Source organism: Eretmochelys imbricata, chromosome 23 (genome assembly GCF_965152235.1).
Source record: "Eretmochelys imbricata isolate rEreImb1 chromosome 23, rEreImb1.hap1, whole genome shotgun sequence".
In the NCBI taxonomy this organism is placed as follows: Eukaryota; Metazoa; Chordata; order Testudines; family Cheloniidae; genus Eretmochelys; species Eretmochelys imbricata.
This window is the reverse complement of record NC_135594.1, coordinates 13,592,120-13,608,987: the sequence shown is the minus strand read 5'-3', so window position 1 is coordinate 13,608,987 and position 16,868 is coordinate 13,592,120. Positions and strand designations below refer to the sequence as shown.

The window sequence follows — 16,868 nt, the reverse complement described above, 5'->3', positions numbered from 1 at the left end:
GCGGGGCTGGAGGGAGTTTCAGTTTGGGGCTGGCTGGGACATGGAGTGAAGGGCAGAAGTGGTTGTCTGGCTCGCTGCCCCCCAGAATGGACCCAGCTGAGGGGTCCCGTTCTTTGCACCTACAAGCTCTGTTTTAGACCATGGTCCTCTTGTCTAATAAACCTTCTGTTTTACTGGCTGGCTGAGAGTCACATCTGACTGCGGAGTTCGGGGGCAGGACCCTCTGGCTTCCCCAGGATCCCGCCTGAGTGGACTGGCTGTGGGAAGCGCACGGAGGGGCAGAGGATGCTAAATGCTCCGAGGTCAGACCCAGGAAGGTGGAAGCTGTGTGAGCTTTGTGTCCTGCAAACAGGCTGCTCACAGGAAGGCGACTGCCCCCGAGTCCTGCCTGGCTTCATGGGGAGCAGATCCAGAGCATCGCCCAGGGACTCCGTGACAGAAGGCACCACCTGCATCTGCGGGGAGCCCAGAGCACTGGGGAGCCGGGCACTCGATAACTAGCCCCTTCCCGGCCGGATTCCCAGCACCGCCCGTTCTGCCCGCTCCCTTTCCTTGGGGCTGGGCACCCAGCATTTCACAGCCACGGTCACCCCACCCGCCTGCCACCTGCCGCTTCGCAGCCAGCTCCTGCCTGCAGGTCCCCATCGAGTCTAAACTGGCCACCCCCGGTTATGGCCTCCCTCTCAGACACCCGCCGTCATCCCCCATCCACCCAGGATCTCATTGGGCAGGGTGCGTTAGGCCCTAGTGCTTTCCCAACCTGCAGCTGGGTAGTTAAATCCCCCAGGGCCACCAGGACTCATCGCCCAGCCCTGAGCTGGGCCCCTCCCCATATCCCACAAAATCCCATTCCCCGCAGCATCCCTAGACAGAGCCCCCGTCCCCCTGTGTGTGGGGAGGCTGCATCTGGCCCTGGCGCTGGAATAACGGCACTTACTGCACCCCCAGTGTCTGTCCCCCTCCTCCCTCTGCAGCGGGGTCCCCCAGACCCTTTTCTGTCCCCCCTTTCTCCCTAGACCTCCCCCTCCCTGTATTTCTATTGTACAAGCCCCCAGAGCTTCATGCTCCTCTGCCCCCCAAATCTCCCCACCCCAGGGGGCGGTGTGATACCAGAGCCTCCAAATGTCCCCTAATGTTGCAGCCGACGAAGGTGAGTGAGAAGTTCCGGCAGCGTCACGAGAACCTGGACAAATGAACGTTGGGGGGAAAGTTGGCGAGACACAAAGACGGGATTAGTCCAACCCGAGCAGCTGCCAGACAGAACCCACGGGCCAGGCTGGGGCCCACCTGGGACACGGGAGAAAGCAGGGAGCAGAAATCCGTGACCCAAAATTGGGTGTCGGAAATGAGGCCTCATTGGTGAATAAAATATTGTGGGTTCGGGCTGTGCCGCCCACCACCCTTTGGGGGCCTTAAAGAAAGAGACTCGCTTCACCCTCCTGGCTGCCAGCCCCCCGTCTCCTGTTCCCCCCGGGCCGTCTGGGCCCTGATCTGCAGAGACGTCCTGAGCAGAGAGGCCGGAGAGAGGGACCTCGACTCCATCGCCCCTCCCCTGGCTGAACCCCCAACCTGGGAAGAAACGGGGTCGGTGTGACATTCAACTCCATGTCTTTATAAAAATATTTGTATATGTGTGGATTTGATGTAACTGGAATATGCTTTATGCAAAAGTTTTCTTGTCAGGTATCATTACAAAGCTCATAATCTACTGAGTGTGGTCATCCTATTTATAGGAATGTATCGTTCTTGTATCTGAAACTAGGAATATGAAATATAACTCCGAGGTCCTATTGTAATTATGCAAAGTGTCCCATTCACCAGGACAATTGGTTGTAAATGGCTCAGTTTACTTGTAAGACTTCCTGTATACCTGTGTGCCAGCAAGCGGGTAATGAAGTCTCACAGGATATGTGATCATGTCACCTGAACTGAAATCCATCTTTAACTGGATGCTTTTGCATTTTGAAGGAGACAAAGATTCCTGCCTTCTGCCAAAGCTATTAAAGGAACAGAACAAAGTGGGTCTCAGTCATGTTGAATCCCCTGCTTTTCACCTAAGCTATCTGCTGGAATTAACAAGGACTGTACCAGGGAAAGGATTGGGCCCAGACTAGGAAGGAGTCTAGTCTGGGAAAGAAACTTATTGGAACATCTCTGAGGGTGAGATTTACCTGTATTCAGTTTCTTAAATATATTAGGCTTTGACTTGTGTGTTTTGTTTTATTTTGCTTGGTAACTTACTTTGTTCTGTCTGTTATTACTTGAAACCACTTAAATCCTACTTTTTATACTTAATAAAATCACTTTTGTGTATTAATTGACCCAGAGTAAGTGATTACTACCTGGGGGAGGAAAGAGCTGTGCGTATCTCTCTATCAGTGTTATAGACAGTCATAAATATAAAGGGAAGGGTAACCACCTTTCTGCATACAGTGCTATAAAATCCCTCCTGGCCAGAAGCAAAGTCCTTTTACCTGTAAAGGGTTAAGAAGCTAAGATAACCTCGCTGGCACCTGGCGGGTCTGGCTCAAACCAGACCAGGCACTGAAGTCCTAAGCTGGCAGGGAAAAGAGACTCAGAGTTAGTCAAAGCACATCAGCAGACAGGCTCCCCCAAGAAGGTCAGAGCTGGGGGGGCGGGGGGTAGGATTGTTGGGCATGTGAGGAGCGAGGGGGGAGCAGCACCCCCCAGTACTCCCTGGGCTGCTACTTCTACCCCCAGCAGCCTCTCCTCTCACTACCCCCCCTCCACATCCCTCCACAGCTCCAGCCCCCTCAGCCTCAGGGTTCCCCATTTTCTTTTTAGTCCCCTGAGTCTCCCCTCACAGCCCCTGTGCTGCAAATTCCCTGCCCAATAAGGGCCCCAACCCCACAGTCACCTCTCTCCCTGCCTCTTCCAAGGGGGGCAGCAAGCTGGGAAATTGGGGGGGTCAGGCGGTGGGGTCAGGTGTGGGGGGGAATGACCCTGCTTCACAATGAATCTGCTGCTTGTCTCCCTCCTGCTCCGGTGGCTGGGGGCGAAGGGTCCCGGAGAGCTGGTGAAGAGGCGGGCCAGGGCCCTGGGACGAGGGAGCTGATTAAAGGAGGCTCATTGGGAGCCTTCGGCTGGGCAGCTGATGCACCTTTAATGCAGCCCCGGCCCAGTCCAATGCTGTGTGCAAGCCCCGGAGGAGTGACATCACAATTGTGACACCAGGAGTCCTGGCCCCAGCTCCACCCCTCGGCTCTAACCACTAGTCCCCACTCCGCTGCCAGAGCCCAGAACTGAGTCAAACCTTCCTGACCCCCAGCTTTCTGCTGCCACTAGCCAATGGCGTATAAACAAAGCCTGTGTCACGTCCCTCTCTAGGGGCCTGGCCACATAACCACTGACAGTGCCTCCTCCAGCTCGGGGGACTGGGTCTCTGCAGGGGCATTAGAAGGTCCCTGGGTCTCTCTTGGTTGGTGACCCATTGGGGGCCTGGGATGGAATTTCTTTTTCTCTGATTTTCTTTTGAACCTGGTTTATTTAATTCACACGCTGAGAAAAGCCCCTTAGAACCAGGCATTACAATGTAAACCCGTCATCACCGCTCAGCTAAGGTGCAAGGGGCAGCAAACCCAGGTCTTTCATATCGCGCCCGCTCTTAACATGGTGCCATGGCTTGTGTTGCAGGTGGGCAGGTTGGCAGACTGAGCGGGAAGGCTGCAGTCAAACCCTCCAGCATCAGGGAATGCCACAAAGTTTCCCAAACACCCTTAACTCTGCCCCCTTGTGCACATGCATTACGGAGCCATCCTTTAATTTCGTGATCACGTATTAATTTGATCTTCATGGGCCATGTCAAGGTTCCTTCCCCACTCTGAACTCTGGGGTACAGATGGGGGGACCCGCATGAAAGACCCCCCAAGCTTATTTCTACCAGCTTAGGTTAAAAGCTTCCCCAAGGCACAAAATCTCTATTTTCTTCTTGGACGAGGAATGCTGCCACGACCAAGCGCTTTAACCAAGAACCAGGGAAAAGGACCACTTGGAGTTCCTCTTCCCCCAGCAATTTGCCCGAGCCCTCACACCCCCTTTCCTGGGGAGGCTTGAGAATAAACAAGTTGAGCACAGACCAGCTTGGATTTCTTAGGACCCTAAAAACCCAGTCAGATTCTTAAAAAACAGAACTTTATTAGAAGAACAAAAGAAAGATAAAAGAAACACTCTGTAAGATTAGAATGGAAGATAATCTCACAGGCAGTCAGATTCAAAACACAGAGAATCCCTCTAGGCAAAACCTTAAATTACAAAAAAGACACAAAAACAGGAATACACATTCCCTCCAGCACAGAGAATTTACAAGCCAAAACAAAGAAAACCTAATGCATTTTCTAGCTAGATTACTTACTAACTTTACAGGAGTGGAGGGCTTGCATCCTTGATCTGTTCCTGGCAAAGGTATCACACAGACAGACAAAAGACTTCCCCCTCCCCCCGAGGTCTGAAAGTATCTTGCCCCCTTGTCATAAATATAAAGGAAAGTGAAAACACCTTTAAAATCCCTCCTGGCCAGAGGAAAAATCCTTTCACCTGTAAAGGGTTAAGAAGCTAGGATAAACTCCCTGGCACCTGACCAAAATGACCAATGAGGAGACAAGATACTTTCAAAAGCTGGGAGGAGGGAGAAAAACAAAGGGTCTATGTCTGTCTGGGTGATGCTTTTGCCGGGGACAGAACAGGAATGGAGTCTTAGAACTTAGTCAGTAATCTAGCTAGGTATGCGTTAGCTTCTGATTTCTTTAAATGGCTGAGAAATTAAGTTGTGCTGAATAGAATGAATATTCCTGTCTGTGTGTCTTTTTTGTAACTTAAGGTTTTGCCTAGAGCGATTCTCTATGTTTTGAATCTAATTACCCTGTAAGGTATTTACCATCCTGATTTTACAGAGGTGATTCTTTTTTACTTTTTACTTCTATTAAAATCCTTCTTTTCAGAAACTGAATGCTTTTTCATTGTTCTAAGATCCAAGGGTTTGGGTCTGTGGTCACCTATGCAAATTGGGGAGGATTTTTACCAAACCTTCCCCAGGAAGTGGGGTGCAAGGGTTGGGAGGATTTTGGGGGGAAAGATGTGTCCAAACTACGTTTTCCCAATAAACCCAGATAAACGTTTGGTGGTGGCAGTGGAAGTCCAAGGGCAAAGAGTAAAATAGTTTGTACCTTGGAGAAGTTTTAACCTAAGCTGGTCAAAGTAAGCTTGGGAGGTTTTCATGCAGGTCCCCACATCTGTACCCTAGAGTTCAGAGTGGGGAAGGAACCCTGACACCCCTCATTGGTCATTTTGGGTCAGATGTCAGCGAGGTTACCTGAGCTTCTTAACCCTTTACAGGTGAAAGGGTTTTGCCTCTGGCCAGGAGAGATTTTAGAGCACTGTGTACAGAAAGGTGGGTACCCTTCCTTTGATATTTAGGACAGGCCACCACCCATGTTTGAACCCAGAATGTAAGAAAGGACGGGTGTGGGGGAATCTGCATGGAAATCATGGTCAGTGGCAGATTGAAGACCAGACCCCGTGCTCTCTTGGCTCCCAGCCTGGTGCACCTTCCCCAAGGCTGCAGGGAACATGGAGGGAGAACTGTCCCCCCTCCCCACAGAGACACAGACAAGCTGGGAGCTGCATGACACTTGGCCAGGCCGATGGGCCCAGGCTTGGGTTTTGCAGGCGCCTCTGCTTACTTTGACCACACTAGAGTTCCCCTACAGATTAGAGACAAAATGCGATGGACACAGGAAGAGACGAGACATCGTCGGCTTCCTGTAGCTGGAGACACCAGCTGAGTTTGTTATTTGGGGCTCAATGGAGCTGGGCTCTGGGGCGTTGGTGGCAGTGCTGAGGGGCCTCTCGCTGCCTCCGTCATGCCATCTGCTCTCACCGTCCTCTTCCTCGGTGAGTGTCAGAGAAAGCCAGTGCACGTGCCCACTGATTTCTCCTTCCCCAGCTGATGGAGATAAAACGCAATTGGCCTCTAGGTCGCCTCGGCCTCTCCTTGCCCTGCCCCAGCCACCCCTCCATGGGCTCCTGGCAGATGGATCCGCGCCGTTGCCCTGCTGAGGGGTGGGGGGCCCCCGTGTCTCTTGTGTCGCTAGCCCAGCTCTCTCGCTCTTGGATTTGGGGAAAAAGCATCCAGGAGACTCTCTCCCTGCAGCCCCCTGTCTCGGCCTCGTCACTGGGGCCGGGCTGTGGGGACGGGGAACAGTGACCGTGCCGGGGTCTGTGTCTCACGGCCTGTCTCCTCCTGCCTGCAGAGCCCAGCTACCCCAAACCCAACATCTCCCTGCACCCAAGTGGGGGGTCGCCCCGGGGGGAGCCGTGACCGTCCGGTGTGAGTGTCGGTGTCGGGGAGCGAGGGTCCTTCTATATAAAGCTGGACACCCAGAAGCACGGCAGGGCAAAGACCCCCCAGAGGATGTGGCTCAATTTTCCATCCACAAGATGAGCCAGAGAGATGCAGGGAGCTACAGCTGCCGATATAGCATCAAATCCGACCTGTCCATCTGGTCAGAGCCCAGCGACACCATGGAGCTGGTAGTAGCCGGTGAGGGGCCCAGCTCAGCATCCCTGCTCCCAGCCCCACACCCAGCTGGATACTCAGAGGGGCTTAGCCCCAATGGGGCGCTCAGAGCCAGGCTCTGCCCTGAGCCCTAGATCCAGCAGAGGGGACGCCCGGCTGGGGAGCGGGGATGGAGTCACTGGGGGATTCCCCAGCCAGGGGGAGCAGAAACTGCTGGAGATTCAGGGCAGAGGAAGGGGGGATCCCTGCCCCCAGGGAGGCTGCAGAACAGGGGGCCTTTCCCAGGGGGATGTTCCCCCAGCTGACCCCGCTCTGGGGACACACAGAGGAGTCAGGGCCCAGAGGATGCCCAGCTGGCTCCGGCCCCAGCGCTGAATTCACTTCCCACCAGCCTGGACAATTAAACCCATAACAAACGCCTGGTCGTGGGGCGAGGGGCCCAGTCGCTGAGTCACTGTTTCAGCCTCTTCCCACCCGGGCCTGGGTGCTGGTTCCGTCCCTCCCCAGCCCCAGCCCACGCTCGATTTCATCCCACAGAGGGAACCGACCCAGCTGGGCCCCAGCAGCCGGATCCCGCCATGATGGAGCCGGAGGGAGAAGGTGAGCCGGAGAAATGGAACAATTCATCCCCCAGGGAACAGGGCTCCTCGCTCCAACGCCCACGGGGCCAGTCGGGTTGTTTGGAGGGGGATGGTCCCTGCAGACAGTGCTGATGGGTTCATTTCTTCTATATAGAGGGTGATGGACAGATCCATGGGGACGGACGGCCACGGGTCGGTGGGAATATGAGTCTGTGGGAAAGTAGGGAGGTGGACAGATGGGAGCGTGTTTGGTGAGGGATAGAAAGATGGACTAAAACCTTGTCTACATGAAAACTGCACCTGAAATGACGAATCCCGTGTGGTTCCCAACCGCCCCCCCCGTGGTGATCTCAGAGCAAGTCTGGACTGTTGGATTAGCCGTCCCATCCGGTTTGATACAGCCCCGTTTGGCAGATGAGCTCACCTTTAGCTCTCTAGACACAGGGACGTTCCTCCTCCCAAATAGGAACAGCCGCACCGAGACTGACTCCTCAGTGACTCCAGGTGTGAATGGCACCTCCTGGCATGCCTCTGCTAGAGACAAACAGGAGGAAGTGAGTGTCCCCCCCAGGGAGGGAACGGGGCGGGGGGTCCCCATTCTCCACCAACTAAAATCCATCCCTCCTCTCCCTGGGACTGACAGTGAAGATCGATGCTGAGTCAGCAGCTGGGGGCAGATCGCTGAGTCGCTGTTTCTTCCCCTCCCCAGGCCCTGGTGTATGCTGGTTCTATTCCCACAGAGGGAACCGCCCTGATCCAGCCTGGAGCGGCGCCAGCTCCCACCCGCCCGAGCAGAGCAGGGCCAGATACCAGGGCCGGGGCGGGAATCACCGTCCAGCCAGCCCTGGAAACAGCCTTGTGGTGCCCAGGGGCTGGGGCTGGTTGCAGGGAATGACGGGGGAGTGAAGCTGGGTGGGTGAGGCCCAGACTCCACAGGGAGGGGATCATTGACATGGGGGGAAGGAGAAACAGACCCACTGCCCCTCACCCATTGCCAGGCCCTCAGCTCCCCAGATGCCTGCTGCCCTGCAGGTCACTGCCTGGGAACTGTGGGGGGATCCCAGGGGAGGGACGGGGCTGTGGGGGCTGGGTCCTGCTGGGTGCACAGGTGCTGGGGCAATGAGCCCCCTCCCTGGGCCTCATGATCTCTCCCTGGCAATAGGGGTGACCATTATCCAGAATTTCCTCTGCTCTTGCTTGCCCTCCCCCATGGGGCTCCCAGGGGACCCCCGACCCATCCCCCACAGATGTTTTGCTGCCTCTGGCTGCTCCCTGGGCACCACGGGGTGCGGGGAGCAGCGGGTTACGTCCCAGCCTCCCCCAGTGCGCACTGCCTGGCTGTGACTGGCAGCAGCTGAGATACCCCGGGGATGGGCTCACTGCACAGCAGACAGGCCGGGGCAGAGGCACCTGTGGGGGTGGACTGAGGGGTCCTACGGGGACAGGGAGCTGGGGTGGTTCCCTGTCCTGGGGGGCCTGGGGCCCTGCGTCTCTGACTGTCACAGTCCCCTGGCCAGGCCCTGGGATGCCGGGTGGCTCAGAAGGGAAGTTCACCCACTCTCTTTGGCCCCCAGCTGCTGATCTCCCCGTCTGAGCCGCGGAGTGACTCTCCCCTTCCCCCCGCAGCAGCCCCCCTGGGATGCCCGGATTTCACCCACGCCGACATCGCCCACCTGGCGCTGAGCGCCATGGTCCTGCTCATCGTGGGGCTGATACTGGCTGAGGCCCACTACAGCCGCCCGAGGGTGGTGTCCTAGGTGAGGTGACCCCCACTTCTGTGCCCCTTGCTGCCCCCAGGGGCTGGGTCTAGTGTGACACGGGCCCCTCTAACCTGCCATCTCTCTGCACCCCCAGAAGCCTGGATCCAGCCATGCAGAGAAGAAAATCTCCCCGGGGGACGAGCTGATCCCCCTTGGGGGGCTGAAACGCCGGCACAAAACCTCCTGCTCCCAAACACTCCTGCCTCGGTGAATCCCCCCCCCAACAGCTCCTGACCTGACAGCAACACCCCAGGATTGAACCCCGAACCCCGCGAGCACCAGCCCCTGCAGCACCAGTTAGAGGAACTGCCCCTGTGCTGGGCTCATTGGGCTCCCCGCGGAGCAGCCCCTGGACAGCGTCAAACGGGACAGTCTCTGCCCAGGGCTGTCAGTGGACAGCGGGGAGCCTGCGTCTTGCATGGCACTAGAATAATGGCACTTATTGCCCCCCCCCCGCTCTCCATCCCCCTCCTCTCTCTTCAGCGGGGTCCCCCAGCCACTTTTCTCTCCCCTCTTTCTCCCTAGACCTCTCCCACCCTGTATTTCTCTTGTACAAACCCTCAGAGTTGCCCCCCAAATCTCCCCACCTCAGAGGGGGCTGTGATACCGGAGCCTCCCAATGTCCCCCCCGTGGTGGGTTCAGCCGACGAAGGCGAGTGAGAAGTTCAGGCAGCCTCACGAGAACCTGGACGAATGAACGTTGGGGGGAAAGTTGGCGAGGAAGAAAGACGGGATTTGTCCAACCCAAGAGGCCACCGGACAGACCCCATGGGTTGGGCTGGGGCCCACCTGGGACACGGGAGAAGGGGGGGAGCAGAAATCCATGACCCAAAATTGGGATGTCAGAAACGAGGACTCATTGGTGGATAAAATACTGCGGGGACGGGCTGTGCCACCCACCACCCTTTGGGGCCTTAAAGAAAGAGACTTGCTTCACCCTCCTGGCTGCCACCCCCCGTCTCCTGGGCCCCCCGCGCTGTCCGGACCCTGCTCCGTGGAGACGTCCTGAGCAGAGCGGCTGGAGAGAGGGACCGCGACGCCATCGCCCCTCCTCTGGCTGAACCCCCAACCTGGGAGGAAATGGGGTTGGACTTTCATAGCAGCCGCGGCGACACCAGATCCAGCCCAGCTCCACTGGCTCCTCTGCCCCCCAGGACAGTCGCTAGCGTCTCTGGGGCCAGTGGGGAGACGCCCAAACCCGGGGGATTTTCCGGCTAGAGACTCGCTCCAGCAAATGGGGCCGGGGCCGGAACCCCTCGTTTCACACGGCGCCTGCCACGGCTCCCTGGTTCCTGCTCTGCTGGGTCTGTCACAGCCGGTCCCAGGGGTCACTGGGGGTTTGCCATGGAGCTGAGCAGGCTGCGGGCTCTGGACCCCGCCCAAGCCCGTGTTTAACCCTGTTCAGTGTGGGGCAGGGGCTGGGGCGTGTTCGCACCTCGGGCCCTTTATTGCGTCTCCATGACACAACAGGGCCCAGAGTGATTTAGCCTCCGGCGTTTCTGGACCCCCCCACAGCAGGTGCTTGCGGGGAGCCAGCTGGGGGGAGCCGGGAGTTTGTGCGAAGTAGGTTGGGAGAGTGGGTAGAGGGGAGAGGGGTCAGGATGGAGGCAGGACTTTGGGGGCAGACAGGCTCCCCACAAAGGTCAGAGCCGCGGGCCAGGATTGTTTGGGGAAGTGAGGGGGGAGGGGGCAGACGGTGCCCCTCTCAGGGAGTGTGAGGATGTGAGGCAGCAGGGAGAGGGGAGTGTTGACCTGGGAATGTGCCCTGGGGATGGGAGACCTGAGAGCCTGTCACCTGAGCCAGGAGGGGTGGGGGAGGTGACACCTCTGCCCAGGAATGTGGACGGAGGCTGCAGCAGGGAGCCTGCTTGGGGGGGTTTAGTTTTCAGTTTGGTGCTGGGTGGAGGAACACAGGGAACCCCAGGGCTGGGGTCTAAGCTCCCTGCTCCCCCAGAAGGACTTGACTGAGGGGTCCTGGTTGTACCCACAAGCTCTGTTTTAGACTGTGTTCCTGTTGTCCAATAAACCTTCCATTTTACTGTCTGGCTGAGAGTCTCAGTGAATCCCAGGAAGAGGGGTGCAGGGCCTGGACTCCCCCACACTCCGTGACAACTGGTGGCAGAGGTGGGATCTACTGCACCCCGTGAACGGCGCTTCCTGCAGTAAGTGACTGGGGAGCAGTAAAACGAAGGGGGATTGACGGGGACCAGGTGTGCTGAAGATTGAGAGAGACGGTTTCAGGGGGCGGTTAACCCCTGGGAGTGTGTGACCAGAGAAGGACTTTTGCAGTAACAGGGTCCCCCGGGGGATTGCAGCGAGCGGTCCCAGGGATGGAGGAGTCTGCAGCTCGACCCTGGTAAAGAGGTGGTGACCTCAAGAAGGACTGGCACACGAGGGGTTTTTCCTGGAAACCGTGGAAAGCTGCCCGGCCTGCGAGTGGCCAGCAAGGGGCCTTAAGAGTGACCTGGTGGAGCTGTGCAGGCAGAGGGGGCTGCGCACTGGGAGGTCCACCAAGGAACAGCTGATTGCCCAGTTGGAGGAGAGGGATCGCTTGGATGACCCGATCCCTGCCCCTGAGGGAAGCCGCCCGGTGGACGTAGCGTGGGCCCTGGGGCCTGACCGGGCTGGGAGGGATCAGACTGCTGCCGAGGACATCCCAGAGACCCTTCCTACCTATGCCTTGGGGAGGGGTTGGGGGAAGCCCAGTGAAGACCGAAGGCACCCTGACCCCGGCAGCCAGCAGGGGATCCTCCCAGCGGAGCTCCCCTTCCCTGGAGCTGAGGCGGCTGGAATGGGAGATGGAGATGAAAATGAGGGAGCTGGAGGACCGTGAAAAACAACGTCAACATGAGGAGAAACAACGTCAACATGAGGAGAAACAATGTCAACATGAGGAGAAACAAGGTCAACATGAGCAGGAGGAGAAGGAGAGGGAACGTCAGGAGAAGGACAAACAAAGACAGCATGAACTGGAGCTGGCCAGGCTGAGGAGCAGTGGGGCCCCGGCTGTGGTGAGTGTGGGGGAACCCAAGACTGCAAGGAACTTTGATAAGTGCTTCCTGGCCCAGCGGAAGGAGGGGGAGGACATAGATAGCTTCCTGACGGCCTTTGAGAATGCCTGCGAGATGCACAGGGTTGACTCTGCAGACAGGCTCCAGATTCTCACCCCCTTATTGGACCCCAAAGCCATGGAGGTGTACAGCCGAATGACGGGGCGGAGGCAGGGGACTATGAACTGTTCAAACAGGCCCTGCTCCTTGAGTTTGGGCTGACCCCCGAGAGGTACCGGAGAAGGTTCCGGAGTCAGCGTAAAACGCCTGAGGTCACCTACCTACAACTGGTCAACCGGATGCAGGGATATGCCCGCAAGTGGACAGCTGGGGCCCAAGCTAAAGAGGACCTGCTTGACCTAATCGTGCTGGAGCAACTGTATGAACAGTGCCCTTCCGACCTGAAGCTGTGGTTGGTGGACAAAAACCTCGAGAACCCCCAGCACGCAGGGCAGCTGGCTGACGAGTTTGTGAACAGTCGGTCAGGGGGTAACCGGGAGGAGTCCCAAAAGGACAGGCCCCCCCCGATGCAGAGAGAGAGTCACCATGGGGCCTCCCAGTGGGGAAACAGGGAGAACCCCCATTCCAAAGGGGAATGCCTGGCGTCGGGCCCCTCCGACCCGCTCGAGGGGACCAACGTGACCTGAGCTGCTATCACTGTGGCCAGAGAGGCCACGTACGGTCCCAGTGCCCTGGGCTCAGGGACAAACTGAGCAGACCCAACCTACCCAGGGTTAACTGGGTAGGGATTCAGCTGGATGAGGGGCAGACAACCCAGGCAAGGGGGGCTACCAGTTTACCACCTGCTCCGGAGGGAAGAGTACCCCAGGCCAGCTCCGCCAGAGGGCTGGAGGCTCTGGACTCAGGGTGCTCGGTTTACAGGGGGGGCGCGGGGTTGTCCCTCCGGAGAGAGTGCCTTGTTCCCCTGGAGGTGGATGGGAGGAAGGTCAATGGATACTGGGATACGGGCGTGGAGGTGACGCTGGCCCGACCCGAGGTGGTGGCCCCAGATCGGGTGGTGCCCAACACCTACCTGACCCTGACAGGGGTGGGCGGGACCCCATTTAAGGTGCCCGTGGCAAGGGTACACCTGAAATGGGGGGCCAAGGAGGGCCCCAAGGATGTGGGGGTACACCACCATTTGCCCACTGAAGTTTTGATGGGGGGAGACCTAGAGGACTGGCCAAGCAAGCCCCAGACTGCCCTGGTTGTGACCCGTAGCCAGAGCCGGCGAGGGGCACTGCACCCTGACCTTGGGGAGGGTACCACACCGGAGGCGCAGGACCCTTCCCTGGTGGGGAGGGAGCGCCGAGGGGCACGGCTCAGAGAGGCTCAGGCCTCAGACCTGGCCACTGAGGGGGAACCGGGCCCCATCCCTTCCCCAGCCGCTGAGTTCCAGGCCGAGTTGAGGAAAGATCCCTCCTTGTGGAAGCTCAGGAACCTGACCGACCTCAGTGTGGGACGAACCATGAGGAGAGGCTGCCAGGAGAGGTTCCTGTGGGAGAAGGGGTTCCTGTACCGAGAATGGGCTCCCACAAGGGAAGTAGAGTCCTGTGGGATCAGGAGGCAGCTGGTGGTCCCCCAGAAGTATCGCCGCAAGCTCCTGTACCTGGCCCATGACATCCCCCTCGCAGGGCACCAGGGAATCCGGCGCACCCGGCAGAGGTTGCTACAGAACTTTTACTGGCCCGGGGTCTTTACCACGGTCCGGCAGTATTGCCGATCCTGTGACCCCTGTCAGAGGGTGGGGAAGGCCCGGGACAAGGGGAAAGCGGCTTTGAGACCTTTGCCCATCATAGAGAAGCCTTTCCAGAAGGTGGCCATGGACATCATGGGGTCTCTCAGCAAGACAACCCGGTTGGGGAAGAAATATATTCTGGTGGTGGTAGATTTTGCCACCCGCTACCCCGAGGCAGTGCCCTTAGCTTCCATTGAAGCAGACACTGTGGCCGATGCGCTCCTGACCATTTTCAGCCGAGTGGGGTTCCCCAAGGAAGTCTTGACAGACCAAGGGTCCAACTTCATGTCGGCCCTGCTACGGTGCTTGTGGGAGAAATGTGGGGTCCAGCACGACTGGGCCTCAGCTTATCACCCCCAGTCCAATGGGCTGGTGGAGAGGTTTAACGGGACGCTAAAGATGATGCTGAAAACCTTTATGAACCAGCACCCGCAGGATTGGGACAAGTACTTACCTCTCCTGCTGTTCGCGTACAGGGAGGTGCCCCAGGAGTCTACCGGATTTTCACCTTTCGAACTGTTATATGGAAGGAGGGTAAGGGGCCCCCTGGACCTGATGAGAGACGAGTGGGAGGGGAAGGCCACTCCCGACGGTGAGTCAGTGGTGGAGTATGTCCTGATCTTCCGAGAGAGACTGGCTGAACTCATGGGCCTGGCCAGGGAGAATCTGGCCAGAGCCCAGAAGAAGCAGAAGGTCTGGTATGACCGCACGGCACGGGCCCGTGCCTACGCCACCGGGGATCAGGTGATGGTTCTCATCCCCGTGAGAAAGAACAAACTACAGGCCACCTGGGAGGGCCCTTTCAAGGTCATCAAGCAGCTCAATGAGGTAAACTATGTGGCTGAGCTGTCAAACCGGGCGCACCACCGCCGGGTGTACCATGTGAATAAGATGAAGCCATATTATGCCAGGGGGAATGTGGTGTTGGCCGTGTGTGGACAGTGGGAAGAGCAGGGAGATGACCCTTTAGTAGATCTATTCCCTGGGACCAGAGCTGGTTCCCCACTGGAAACAATTCCCCTCTCGGATCAGCTAACCCCTGCCCAGCAAGCTGAGGTCTGGGGGGTGCTGCATCCGTACCGACAGCTGTTTTCCAACCAGCCTGGATGCACTAATCTGACTGTCCACCGGGTGCAGACACGGTCGCACCCACCGATAAGATGCTACCCCTTCCGAGTCACAGGGAAAACTGCTCAGGACCTGGAAAGAGAGGTCCGGGACATGCTGGCTTTGGGGTTGATCCAGCCATCTGCCAGCCCTTGGGCCTCGCCGGTGGTGCTGGTTCCCAAAAAGGACGGGTCGGTCCGGTTCTGTGTGGACTATCGGAAGCTCAATGCCATCACTGTATCTGATGCCTACCCCATGCCCAGGCCGGACGAGCTCCTAGACAATCTGGGAGGAGCTCGGTACCTCACCACCATGGACCTTACAAAGGGCTACTGGCAAGTGCCGCTGGATGCAGATGCCTGACTGAAATCGGCCTTTATCACCCCTCTGGGGCTCTATGAGTTCCTGACCCTGCCTTTCGGCCTCAAGGGAGCGCCGGCCACCTTCCAGCGCCTAGTGGACCAGCTTCTGAGGGGGATGGAGAGTTTTGCCGTGGCGTATATTGATGACCTCTGTGTCTTTAGCCAGACCTGGGAGGACCACGTGTCCCAGGTTAGACAAGTGCTGGACCGACTCCAGGGGGCTGGGCTGACTGTAAAATCGGAGAAGTGCAACGTGGGGATGGCTGAAGTATCTTACCTGGGCTATCGGGTGGGGAGCGGCCGCCTAAAGCCGGAACCAGCCAAGGTGGAGGTGATCAGAGACTGGCCCGCTCCCCACACCAAAAAGCAGGTCCAAGCCTTTATTGGGATGGCAGGATACTACCAAAGATTTGTGCCCCACTTTAGCGCCATAGCCACCCCCATCACTGAGCTATGCAAGAAGGGGAAGCCAGACAAGGTGGTCTGGACTGAGCAGTGCCCCGAGGCTTTCTGGGCACTGAAGGAGGCTCTGGTCAGTGGCCCAGTTCTGGCAAACCCAGACTGTGACAAGCCCTTTATGGTGTTCACCGACGCCTCAGACATGGGACTGGGGGCGGTGTTAATGCAGGAGGATGAAAAGGGGGAGAGACACCCCATCGTGTATCTGAGCAAGAAGTTGCTACCCCGGGAGCAACACTATGCGGCCATCGAGAAGGAGTGCCTGGCCATGGTGTGGGCCCTCAAGAAACTAGAGCCCTATCTCTTCGGGCGACACTTCTACACCGTCTACATCGACCACTCTCCCCTGACCTGGCTGCACCAGATGAAAGGAGCCAACACCAAGCTCCTGAGATGGAGCCTGCTCCTGCAGGATTACGACATGGACGTGGTCCACGTGAAGGGAAGTGCCAACATGATAGCGGATGCATTGTCCCGGAGAGGGGGCCCTGAACTTCCCCAGGTCACTGGTCAGAGTGACCCCGCTCAGTTCAGTCTGGAAGGGGGGAGAGATGTGACGATGTGACGCAGCAGGGTCGGGGGAGTGTTGACCTGGGAATGTGCCCTGGGGATGGGAGACCTGAGAGCCTGTCACCTGAGCCGGGAGGGGGAGGGGGAGGTAACACCTCTGCCCAGGAATGTGAACAGAGGCTGGAGGAGAGAGCCTGCTGGGGGGGGGGAGTTTCAGGTTTGGGCTGGGTGGAGGAACACAGGGATCCCCAGGGCTGGGTCTGAGCTCCCTGCTCCCCCAGAAGGACTGGACTGAGGGGGTCCTGGGTGTACCCACAAGCTCTGGTTTAGACTGGGTTCCTATTGTCCAATAAACCTTCCATTTTACTGGCTGGCTGAGAGTCATAGTGAATCCCAGGAAGAGGGGTGCAGGCCCCGGACTCCCCCACACTCTGTACACTCCGTGACAAGATCCTTTTCCCTTCCCTGGTTGGGTTGTTCGCCACCCCGCTGTGTCTTTCGTCCTCTCCTAGCTCACTCTCCTGGCTTTCCATCGGATGCTGCAGTCAGGTGTGTGGCACCCACCCCACTTGTCCTGCCTAAGGAGAACGGACCCAACCCGGGAGCGGCCCTGGCCAGATTGTAACCACCCAGGGTCCGAGCAGCAGGGACCAGGGTCGCCTTGCAGCCAACGCACCCACTTGTCACTAACTCACGGCCAGCACCCGAGACCATCCCCAGAAGCCGTATTTCACCCCCATTTCCATCCTGTCTTTCCCGCACCTCC

At 57.9% G+C, this 16,868-nt stretch overlaps 2 protein-coding genes across 2 annotated transcripts in view; one reads left to right on the top strand and one right to left on the bottom strand.

The window, feature by feature from the left end:
- LOC144279240 (immunoglobulin superfamily member 1-like) overlaps positions 1–8,873 on the top strand; it is an 85,361-nt gene extending 76,488 nt beyond the window's left edge. The window contains 3 exon segments of the mRNA XM_077840730.1: positions 6,270–6,299; positions 6,302–6,559; positions 8,743–8,873. Coding sequence (XP_077696856.1) covers positions 6,270–6,299; positions 6,302–6,559; positions 8,743–8,873 — 419 coding nt within the window.
- The window catches only part of LOC144279334 (alpha-1B-glycoprotein-like), a 937,253-nt gene that overhangs the window by 664,931 nt on the left and 255,454 nt on the right, over positions 1–16,868 (bottom strand). The gene's annotated exons all lie outside the window — the stretch shown is intronic.